This window comes from Palaemon carinicauda, chromosome 19 (assembly GCF_036898095.1).
Source record: "Palaemon carinicauda isolate YSFRI2023 chromosome 19, ASM3689809v2, whole genome shotgun sequence".
Classification (NCBI taxonomy): Eukaryota; Metazoa; Arthropoda; class Malacostraca; order Decapoda; family Palaemonidae; genus Palaemon; species Palaemon carinicauda.
Genome location: NC_090743.1, coordinates 15981162 through 15993661, shown reverse-complemented (window position 1 = coordinate 15993661; position 12500 = coordinate 15981162). Strand labels below are relative to the sequence as shown.

General features: G+C 35.8%; 1 protein-coding gene across 3 annotated transcripts in view; it reads right to left on the bottom strand.

Annotated features, from left to right (window-relative positions):
• LOC137658468 (trichohyalin-like) overlaps nucleotides 1–12500 on the bottom strand; it is an 87343-nt gene that overhangs the window by 57348 nt on the left and 17495 nt on the right. For all 3 annotated transcript variants that reach the window (XM_068393204.1, XM_068393205.1, XM_068393206.1), the window contains exon 2: nucleotides 4004–4125. In XM_068393204.1, the coding sequence (XP_068249305.1) occupies nucleotides 4004–4085 (82 nt within the window). In that variant the 5' untranslated portion in view covers nucleotides 4086–4125. The remainder of the gene's footprint in view (nucleotides 1–4003; nucleotides 4126–12500) is intronic.

Sequence of the window (12500 nt, the reverse complement as noted above, 5' to 3'; positions counted from 1 at the left end):
TAGGTCTATCTGCTGAGTCATCAGCAGCCATTGCCAGGCCCTCCTTGGTCTTAGCTTGGGTGAAGAGGGGGCTTGGTTGCTGATAATATGTATATATGGTCAGTCTCCAGGGCATTGTCCTACTCTATAGGACAATGTCACTGTCCCTTGCCCCTGCCATTCATGAGCGGCCTTTAAACGTCTAAATGAGGAACGTCGGAAAGGAAGAGATGGGAAGGAAGAGGGATGAGGAAGGGCACTAAATTGGGTGGAGGAAGGGGTGGGGGGAGTGGGGAGTCATTTCAGTGTGCTCAAGGAAGTGGAATGGAAGGTCGCCCATGAGGGAAAAATGAATAAATATCTAAAAGGGTTTTAAAAATAGAATGGCAGGAAGACTGTTTTTTGTGATTGCACGTATGATATATACACCCATTCCCCTGAAAGAAACCCCTTTCCCCTTTTTACCCTTAGATATACCCCCTTGGTATTCCCCATTTAGTTTATTTTTCTTTTGCATAGATGAATTGTGAAGACCATTTAAAACTGAAGGTCGAATGTCATGGTTGATAAATTCAAACGAAAATAATTAGTCCTAAATCAACTTACCTTGAGTTGATGATGGATTATTCAACTCGATAAATCATTTCAAACAGGAAACGATGTTTCATGCTATTGAAACTTATGCAGTCATGCATGTCTTGATAAAAAATAAAACTCATTATTCGGAAGCAATTAAAACTGTTGTAAACTGGAAGAAGAATTGTTATATAACTTAGAATAACAACTCCTTTTTTATATACCGAAACTTATATGATAATTAATGCCCCGATAAAAGAAATCTTCATAATCTAATAATGTAAGGTGGACTATCTTGGCACAGACTAACATCGCAGAATATTTTTCAATAAAAATGGAAGATTTGTGCGTCATTGTAACTTACATGATCATGAAAATAACTTCATTAGAAATGATGCATTTCCTGGCGGATTACTTGACGGAAATGGCATAGAGATGACACAATATGGAGTATTATTTTTATCAGTGTCATGTACCTCTGAGATAGACGATTATTATTATTATTATTATTACTTGCTAAGCTATAATCCTAGTTGGAAAAGCAGGATGCTATAAGCCCAGGGGCTCCAACAGGGGAAATAGCCCAGCGAAGAAAGGATAAAAAGGAAAAATAAAATATTTTAAGAACTAACATTAAAATAAATATTTCCTATATAAACTATAAAACTTTAACTAAACAAGAGGAAGAGAAATAAGGTAGAATAGTGTGCCCGAGTGTACCCTCAAGCAAGAGAACTCTAACCCAAGACAGTGTCATGTAGCTCTGAGATAGACGATTAGCGATTGGTGCAATAGTGTTTTTATATTCTTTTTTTTGGGGGGGGGTATTAATTTCATAATAATTCCCCTTTTTGTAGTTACCTACGAATATCTTTTTCTTTCGGTTCCATTTTATAAGTCTTCTGTCTTGCATTCCTATTTACAGTCACCGAAAGGTTTTTTTGTTAGAAAATAACATTTGAGGAAAAATACGAGAGAGGATGAAGATTATGTCAATCAAGAAAGGAAGAAATAAGAATTTGAAAATTTATATTAGATGATATAGATAAAATGCTTATTAGACTGTTAAAGTTAGGAAATAGAATGGAAGAAAATAGATAATCAGACAAGAAAATGAAAAAAAATATAAAGGCATTCTTTTTTAATATTAGGAAATCCTCATTTTGGAAAAATTGAATAGAAAAATGAGAAAATAATAAATATCCACAACAAATGAAGAGAGAGAATAGATGAAAAGATAACGAGAAATGAAAGAAAATAGTAAAAAAGAAAGAAGTTCCAAACTCTCGAAATCCTCAAAAGCGAAGCTCATGTTACCTTTTTCTTTCGTCTGAGTCTGAATAGCGGGGAAATCCTTGAAGTGGGTGGCACGGGAAAAGCACCTCTTATCAATCCCACAATGGGACGGACGGGGAGGGGAGGGGGCGGACTTCATCCGTCGGAGGTATGAAGTGCCCTCGGCCGTTCCTCTCAGGGCGCTGTGTTTGGAAAATTTCCTCTGAGAATCTAATTTAACATCGTAGAAAAAAATATGTCTTCCTGGAAGGGCTTGTATATAAACACCCACTTACGTTATCTTACCCCCCCCCCCCACCAAGCCCCTAACCAGCTATTTTGAGGCTGCCACTTGGCAGTGCTATGATATTTTTCAATGCTGTGGGCATCTCGGTAAAAGAAATGGTAAAAAGAGGAATGTGTGAGTAAGGAGATACGTTACTCATTTTTTTTAACTCCTGGGTTAAAGGTTGACATTAATTCACCGGTACTAAATCTGGGATTTTTAATTGAATAATATTAATACTCTTTTCAGACTGAAAATCTTTTTTTTTTAATCATGATACTAATATTCCAAATATTATCTTACAAAAATGCTAACATATCGACAACTAAAAGAAATATTTTCATTTTGTGCGCATCGTCTGCTTTGATTTGTCCACAAGTCATACCTCATGGAAAATTTTGTACGCAATCCTAGTTTCTCGGTCAAGGCTCCTTCTTTTATTTTTTGAGGAAAGCTGTAATATCTTACTAAAGTCAGGGAAGTTAACTGAATTTTGGATTTTTGTTCCACTACTGGCATGATTAGATACAATACTATTAAAGGGATATGTTATTTAAAGACAAAAATATCCATTCTCAAAGCGTGAGCAGCGAGACGGGATTCGACTACCGTATTGCCCGGTCAAACCTGTCATCATTTCACTGTCGTCAGCATTTTGGAAGTAAACCGAGCCTCGACGAAGAGCGCCTGCAGCGATAAGGGGACTGTCCTGTTTTGACCAAGATGTCATCGCTTTAGTCAGTGGAGTCAGCATATTTTGAGAAACCGAGACTGAGGGATATCCTTGTTTATGAAATATGTTATTATGGGTGGACACTTGCTGCCCTTTTGTTACGACTTAACACGTGGTCCAGATTGCATTAGAAATGTGTTCTAGAAGCTTCCATGGCGGGTTTGAGGAGGCCAATCGAGACGCAGAATTGTCAAAAAAAACGCCTTATATGAAAATGACCACTGCCCACTGTAAGTAACTCAGTCCATACATGGGTATATAAATTTCATGAAGAGATTGTCCAGGAGAGATAGAACAGGACTTAAAATAAGAGGAGAACTATGTCCGAAGCAGATGAGAACCAAGTCCTGACAATATAAAAACCAGAGAAGACCAGAAGTCTGATAGAGCCAGATTCTAACCCTCCCTTCAGATGACAAACGCCTATCTCCAAATTCCTGTTATGGCTGAGAAGAAAACACAAATTGAAGCAGCCAGCCCTCCCTGCATGTGACGAGAAGTAGCCAGTTTCATCTGAACTTCAGCCGCCTTTCTGCAACGTTCTCAAGCCTGAAGCCTCCGTACCAGTATCGTCTCAGTAGCTGCAGAAAACTATCTCTTAAGTATTTCTACCCCCTGATTGTTCCCATTTTCTATTAATGTTTTGATTGATTTGATTTGACAGTTAAAGTAACCGAAAAAGTAACATTGATTTTCTTTATAAGTTTGTGAATAAAAGTGTTGTGTTTTTTGTGAATTTCTTTTTTATGTTCATTCGCCGTGTTTTATTTGGCTGTTGCCGTACAATTTTAGTTTAAATATTAAAAGAACCTGTAACGATTTTAAGATCGTAACAACTACCTAGCATCATTGCGAGAGAAATTGACATACTTAATGAAATAAAGAAAGGGTCATGTTTTATAAGTGATCGCAATTAATCCATGGTAATTAGTAATCCCTTTTTTTACCCAAGCTTGTTTTCTGGCTTGACGAATATATAAACCACTACTTACTTAATTAACCCGGTTCTCAAACGTTATTATGTAATAAGTTTGCTAGACCCCATCCCTTTCTCCTTCCTGTGTTTGACCCATCAAGTAGCTAAGTACTTCACAAGCCCTGGATACAGGAGAAATATAGTTTAAAGAGACGAAACTTTTGATGCTTCCACTTACCGTGAACTGGATAGAGAACGAGCAGTGATCCGGACACCAAGATGGCTGCCACAAGGACTGACCTGACCGACCAAACAGCCATTCTTTTAAGGGTTGATGGAGGTCAAGGTCACCTCCTACACCTAGAAAAGGGAGAAAGAAAGGATTTTTATATATTTAACTGTTTGAAGCATTGGAAAATGATGAAATAAGGAGAATGGTAGGCATAGTAAAGATTACAGAGGTGATAAAAGGGTCACGTTTCACGACTGAGATGATGTGGGGAGGGAGTGAGGAAAGCTTGAGAGGAACCTGTTTGGGGGGAAGATTGAGAAGGAGGTGGAGAATTAGATCGCAAGATAAGGTGAAGGATGATATTGAGAGAGGAGGTTTGGTGGAAGAGGATCCCTTTGATAGGTTTTGGGAGGGTCAGGCAACCGACCCCTTAATACAGGGATAACGTTGGGAAAGATGATTAAAAGTGAAGGGTGAAAGAATGCTGGAATGAAGCAATGATAATTTATATGGACAGTCAAAGGTAAGATAGACAATATATTTTTATCCTATAAAAACAATACGATTTGTGGTAGTCTTGTAGCAACGGCAGACTCGCAACCTGTGGGCCTAGCGCTCACGACTCGATATTTCATTAAGTGTCCCACAGACCTAGCTGCTGAGATATTAACAGCCATTGCATAGACTTTTTCTTTTTTCATCGTAATCACCTTCAGTAAGTTTATTACCAATGTTATCTGAATATCACTTCATTAAGGAACTCTTGCTTTTGAGGTGCGTGTTGTCGGCAAGTCCGTCATTTGCTTCCTTATGAATCAGGGTTGCCAGGTTTTCTAAGTGAAAAAAGGCCAACTTCTGATCAACTGCAGCTTTAAAAGGCCAACTCAGTAAAAAAAAGGCCAAAAGTATAGCAATTTAAGGCCAACATTTCTTATGATATTGCTGAAGGCTAACCAGTTTCAAAAAAGGCCAAAAGTATAGCAATTTAAGGCCAACATTATTTATGATATTGCTGAAGGCTAACCAGTTTCAAAAAAGGCCAAAAGTATAGCAATTTAAGGCCAACATTATTTATGATATTGCTGAAGGCTAACCAGTTTCAAAAAAGGCCAAAAGTATAGCAATTTAAGGCCAACATTATTTATGATATTGCTGAAGGCTAACCAGTTTCAAAAAAGGCCAAAAGTATAGCAATTTAAGGCCAACATTATTTATGATATTGCTGAAGGCTAACCAGTTTCAAAAAAGGCCAAAAGTATAGCAATTTAAGGCCAACATTATTTATGATATTGCTGAAGGCTAACCAGTTTCAAAAAAGGCCAAAAGTATAGCAATTTAAGGCCAACATTATTTATGATATTGCTGAAGGCTAACCAGTTTCAAAAAAGGCCAAAAGTATAGCAATTTAAGGCCAACATTATTTATGATATTGCTGAAGGCTAACCAGTTTCAAAAAAGGCCAAAAGTATAGCAATTTAAGGCCAACATTATTTATGATATTGCTGAAGGCTAACCAGTTTCAAAAAAGGCCAAAAGTATAGCAATTTAAGGCCAACATTATTTATGATATTGCTGAAGGCTAACCAGTTTCAAAAAAGGCCAAAAGTATAGCAATTTAAGGCCAACATTATTTATGATATTGCTGAAGGCTAACCAGTTTCAAAAAAGGCCAAAAGTATAGCAATTTAAGGCCAACATTATTTATGATATTGCTGAAGGCTAACCAGTTTCAAAAAAGGCCAAATTTGAAGTTTTTAGCCTGAAAAAGGCCAACCTGGCAACCTTGAATATTCATTAACATTCATTTAGGTCTTATTTCCTTCGTCTCCTGCCAGTTTGAAAAGAAGCCACTGTGATTTTGACCACATTTTCTTCTCAAAAATGAATAAATTACTTTACAAAAATTATATTTTGCAATTCTCTCCGTATTAAGCAAAGGATAATTTGAACCCGGATGCAATAGAGCTGCAATAAAGCTGCACACAACGTGGCACTTTGACAGCAGCTGCCGTGACTAGACAGTCATTCCTGCACTGTTGAAATCTTAAAGGAATGTGAGGTTATAATCATATTTACCTTTTCCCATGTTTTTTCTCTTTCGTTTTCATTTTTTCCCGGTGTTTATCTTTCAAAAATGTTATGAATTTTTTTCTTTCAAAAATTTTATGAATCTTTTTTTTTCAAAAATTTTATGAATTTTTTTTTTTTAACGTATAATTACTTTATATCTGTATTTTTATTGACATAATTTATTTATTTAGGTATCTATTCACTTATTTTCACCACATATAAAAAGAAGAGATTAAATATACTCTTCGTTATAATAACAAATAACAATGTCGTAATCATTACACCTGAGAGAATAACCAACTAGGGTATCTATTTTATTTATCTACCTAACTTCCTATCAATCTATCCATGTAGCAGCCTCATATTATTATTATTATTATTATTATTATTATTATTATTATTATCATCATCATTGATAGCCAAGCTACTGCATTATTTGGAAATGTAGGATGCTATAAGCCCAAGGGCTCCAAAAAGGTAAAATAACCCAGTGAGGAAAGGAAATAAGAAAGCAGCTAGAATAGAGAACTTTAACCCAAGCCTTTGGGAAGATCATGGTGAAGAGGGGCTGCTATAGCAATACCCAAGACTAGTTATTGGAACTTTACCAGTAGCCTGCTATATTAAGATCTCAAAATATGATTTAATTTTTATTTTCAATTGTTAGACGCCATGTTTATCCCTTTAGCTGGAGTGGGAACCATGAATCTTGTTTTCATCAAATAGAAACATTGTTTGTCTTACTATAAATCACAATTTTTGTATTTTGCTCTACTAGAAATCACATCATGTTCTCAGATGCCTTAAGCTACGATTTTTTGTGTTTACTGCTAGAAACTTATTTTTTTTTTCTAAAGAAATCTCAGTTATGTTCTCTATTGCTAGAAACTATGATTTTCTGCTGCTCTTGTTAGAAGCTTCAGTTTTGTTTTCCATCGCTAGAAATGGTGCCTTTTATGTTTTCGGAGTCTACAGTACAAAGGAGTTCTTTTATATCCTGGATATTAGAAATAAATTACATATCTTTTGTGATTTTGGAGAATCATAATTAGATTTTCATTTTTTAGATGCTGGAACTCTGCAATACTGGGAAACAGGCTATTTTCTTATTTTACATAATGGAAACCGTTTATTTTATACACTGAAAATGCCCCATTGTTGTCTGTCCAGGAAACTGAAAACCAAAGCCCTGTTTTCTGTAACTGAATATTAAAACCACGAACATTAAGTTTACCTATTAGGAAATGAAACCAGACTGATTATGATTTTTAGATACTTTAGGGTTCCGGATCGTAAGAAACCGTCTATTTGTATTATGCTTTTTGAATAATGGAAGCCACCACATCGCTCTATTATGGTAGACCACTGGAAACCTGGAATGAATTCATATCCTAGACTTCTGGAAAAGAAGAGTTATGATTTCCACGAAGTCAGCGCCAAGTTAAGCCGCTCAAGCATCGCTTTTAAAGGGAATAGATCTTTGGCGTCATCCCTCCAACATGGCATCGGGGGAAAATGGGAACCGTTCTCTGTAAAAGACGTAAATATAATGACTTTATACATCTTTGTGGTTCTTTGCATCAAATAAGTCGAAATAAGTTATTTGTTTCACAATGGACTTTGGTGAGGTTTGAATCGGCGTCAGAAATCAGGTCTTGAAGGAGCACTCCTCTTCGGCGTCATTAAAGAGTACGTACTTGTCCAGCAAACTGAACATTGTGCATATACTGATTTTGGTCCCTACGTCATTCCTTGTATTTCTTCCAATTTTCAAAAGAAATATAGTGAAATTATGAAAATTATTCTAAAGGAAAAGATTAATAGGGGTTTATGTATACATAAAGTCAAATTTATCGACAGGAAAGCTATGTGATTTTTTAAGGATTACCATTAGGAAATTTATAACAGAAAATATGAATTTTAAGCAAAAAAGATAAACATTATTAAATACTTAAAAAATTCATGTTTATCAACTCGAGGTTTGTAGAAGAATATGTAAAGAAAACGAAAATATGTAAGTCATATGTGTGCGTAGGAGTTTGCGTGTCTGTAAACAAGTACAAATTAATACATAATTACACGAGCTTCAAGATTTACAATCAGCGTCCCTCACGATATAAATAAAACCATTGATAAAAACTTTATATGCAAATACTAAATTTTGATAATTAATGATCAGTGGTAAGCCAAAATATGGGGAAACATGGAATTTTTATCAATGCTTCTTACACAGTGAAAGAAAGTCCCACTCCCTGGGCTATTTTTTACCCCAACCTCCGTGACAGTGTGTGTGGATGCTTGGGGAGTTTTCCTGATCCAAAAGACATCAAATATCCCGAGAATGTCTTGTGTGAGATGAGGTCAGTCATTTATTGGGCCAAGAGAATAGAGATTGCGTATCGAAGGCCAATTTGCGTTTCCTTAGTTTAAGATTAGAGTTCTTCTGCTGTTCTATCTTGTTTCTCTTCCTCTTGTTTGTTTATATGTAAGGTATCTAATTTAATGTTGATACTGTTCTTAAAATATTTTATTTTGGTTATTTACTACTTCTCTTGTAGCTTGTCTATTTCCTTATTTCCTTTCCTCACTGGGGTATTTTTCCCTGTTGCTGCACTTGGGCTTATAGCATCTTGCTCTTCCAACTAGGGTTGTAGCTTGGATTCTAATAATGATAATAATAATATTCAGTGATGTTCTTCAGGTTATCTCTGACTTACGTTATTAAAAGCTTTTGGATATGAAAATTTCGAAACCTAATATTTTTTTTTTTTTTTTGGCTTTGATATATTTTCTAGATTTATTTATAAAGTTATAAAGATTTGGCAAGCCTTAAGTGCAAGTTTAGATAGCTCGAACTTATGGGAGACGGAGACCTCCCGCTGAGAAATTATCTCTGCGAACGTAAATTATTTTTAATGCTGCTGAAAAAGAAATTCTTTGTGAATGAAATAGAAAACTTATATAGTCTGAGGATTATTCCTCAAGATTCTTAATTTTAACCACGATTTCTTGTATATGAATTCACGATAAAATCAGTTCCTAGAAACGAAATATGAAATTTTGTTTAAAGAAAAATAACTTGTGCAGATACAAAACCCGAAATTATATAGTTATGATAAACATAAACGATCTAATTATATTAACTTGAATGATAATATATTCCTAAGTGATTCAAATCACTTTTGGCATACCAATGATACCTAATTTTAGCTCCTGAGGTTTAAACCCCTAACGAAGTGAAGGAAGAATGTAGAGGATTAAGAGGCGCATTCTGCTTCTTTCCTTGTGTCGAAATAACCCCCGAAAATCTTGGTCAGTGGGCTAAAGAACAATCAAGAGTAACGAGACTGTTCACGCCAAATTTGAAGTCGCGAAAAGTGTTCAGTTTTATAAGTAATTAGAATAAAAAATAAATTCATTTAGTGAGACTCAAAAATAAGTTTTTTTTGAGTAATTAGGTATAAAACGATTTTTAAAAAATAATTAGGCTAAAAATTTAAGTTTTTATTAATTAGTCATAAAAATTAAGATTTTTGAGTAATTAGGCTCAAAATTAAGTTTTTTTTAATAATTAAACTTAAAATGAAGTTTTCCAATAAATAGGCTAAAAAACTAAGTTTTTTTTTAATAATTAGGCTAAAGAATTAAGCTCTTTTATCGAGTAGGAATGAGATATCAGGGTTTTGAGGATTATTGTATAGATTTTTTATAATAGTTTAGGAATAGATTGATGGATAGATAACATTCAGCTCCCATTCGGAATATGTGGTTCGATTGCCATCAGCCACCCATCAGTTGACCCAGATATGAGTCAAAGAGAGACATGTGGTTTGCACCTCATCCATAGATAAATTCTTCTGGGTCTTTGTAGCATTCATCTTTTTGAAATCACTTATTCTGAAGTGCGAAAGTTGCATAGTGAAAAATTCATATATATATATATATATATATATACACATGTGTGTACGTAAGTTTGTGCTTGCTTGTGAATAATATTCCCATTTTTTATCACATCTTCAGGTTTAAAGTTTAATGACTGACTACGAATAATATATAATCACAATTACACGCAAATTATACAGTGTGTATATATATATATATATATATATATGTGTGTGTGTGTGTGTGTGTGTGTGTGTGTTTGTACGTAGGGTTCAAAATTAAGAAATTACGTTCTCATAAATGAAAGCAATAAGCTTCAAAATCAATCCTTTACATTCTGTGCTTGAGATCGTATCTATTTCTGCTCTGACTTAATCCACCCTCATTTAAAGTGAGCAAACTAGGTGCTGTATCCATTAAATGTAATTGAATTTAAAGCAATTAAAAGCTTTATAGAAAAATACCCCAGTGCACGCTCGGACATTCCTCCGAGCTCGGGAACCAAGCTCAGCGAGTCGATCATTTCAATGTCCGCCAAGGGTACATACTTTGGCAATGTGCATTGATTTCATTGCCCTTGCTTCGATTTTTATTCAGCTATACTCATTGATCATTATTATTCTGTTGGCGATTCAGGATGCTTTACTTCTCAGAATTGGCTAGTTCATTAATGTATTTTAGGGATTTGATTTTCGAGATCTCAGAGTGTTTTCAAAATATATATATTTTTTTCTTTTTTCTTTTTTGAAAGAAGTAATTACTTCAGTAGAAACGTTTTTGCGTAGGCATAATCAAGGTTACCTTAGCTCATGCTGTGAGCAAATGAAATGAAGAAGAAATTTTATGGGAATGTTTGTGTGTGAGAAAGAGATTAGTGTACTATTCTTAGAGAGAGAGAGAGAGAGAGAGAGAGAGAGAGAGAGAGAGAGAGAGAGAAACGGGGCTACTATTCTTAGAGAAGATATAGGAAAGTGTTCACAAAAGGAAAAGACAACAGTATTATCTTGAGAAAGGGGGAAAGCTAGTTACTATCGTAAGAGGAAAAGGGAGAGACAGAGGAAAAAGTACTATTCTTGGAGAGAGAGAGAGAGAGAGAGAGAGAGAGAGAGAGAGAGAGAGAGAATGTGTGTTTGTTGGTGTTTTGTGCTACCACCATTGTAGCCTCCTGTTTTGGTACAGAGCCAAGCACACCGGCTTTCTAAATTCCAGTGTTAGCCTTCCTTTCACGATTATTTCCTTCCCTGTCTCTCCTCTTCTAATATTCTCATGTAGACGAAGACCACCAACCCGTCTCACGTAATCTCTGTGTTCCGACTTCCAAGAATTACAGTATATAAGCAAGCGTGTTGGAATTTACATTTTGTATCCGATATGACGTAGAAGTGTTTTAAAAACTGAAGACCTCATTTTCATTTGAAATATAAGTACGCTTTCAAGTTACCACTACATCCCCAAATACATCTTCAATGATCTTAGAATTAGATGTCGTAGGGAACGTATTTCGTCAGTGTTCAGGTATTTCAATTTGGAAAACAAAAAGCCAACTCGTCAAATGCTCTTTCGTGTTATCCTTGCGTATTGGTACATTCACAAGTATTGCAAACTCGAAGATTTATTCGCAGGTATGTACAGTAATGAGGGCAGGCGAGGAGTAAGTAATATTGTTGGAGAGTCTCTGTGCATAGTAACCACTGCCAGTCTTGCGCACACACGCACGCACATAGTTTGACGCCCCTGGTCTCGATGGTGCCAGATTATTTGTGGCCCGCGCCCTCAGCACGCCTGTTGGGGATCATTCAGGGGCACGAGGAACTTTCGAGATGATGTGATGGTTATCATTTGAAGGGATAAAAGGTATCTCTCACCAGGTCACATTTGCCTTTTTAGGTGGGATTAAACAGCCTCAGTGAGTGCCTGGTTTGATGACTTTCGCTCAGCTTTACAAGATGTGGCAGGTGGTAATTTCATTGCAACTGACATCGTCTTGGGGCAATGAGGGTAAGGGCTGAGAAATTACCAATATTTACTGCTTATATGATATTAATCTTTTGAATCAGGTTTTTGTTTTCACCAAGGTACGTTTTCTTATTTGATTTAGTTTTATGAAAATAAAGCAAAACAGTTAATTTGAACGCAGTACTTAAACCAATTTCTTCCATTGTAGGGTTTGAGACAACCGGATTTCATAATGTTTTACATTTGAAGCTTTTGCATTTCGAAATTCGCCACTAAATACGTTGTTCCCAATCTGCAGTAATGATGCCGAGTAGATCGTGCCACCTGCCTGCTGGATACCCGGCAGAGTGCCAAGAGCCCTAGAAAGGGCTCGACTGATGCCTCCGGTGCCAACCTTCAACACCTGCTGTAAGGTCGCCCCAGTGGAGCCTCTGATTCACCTGCAGACTTAAAAGCCTTTTGTCATGTCAACAAGAACTTAAGAAGACTTTTTTACCCGCTATGGCTCGTCCTTATCTTTTTTATTGATTGTGCTCGAACCACCAAATTAGGATGATTCGTCGCGGATTTGCTTATGAGGATTCGGAAGAAAAAA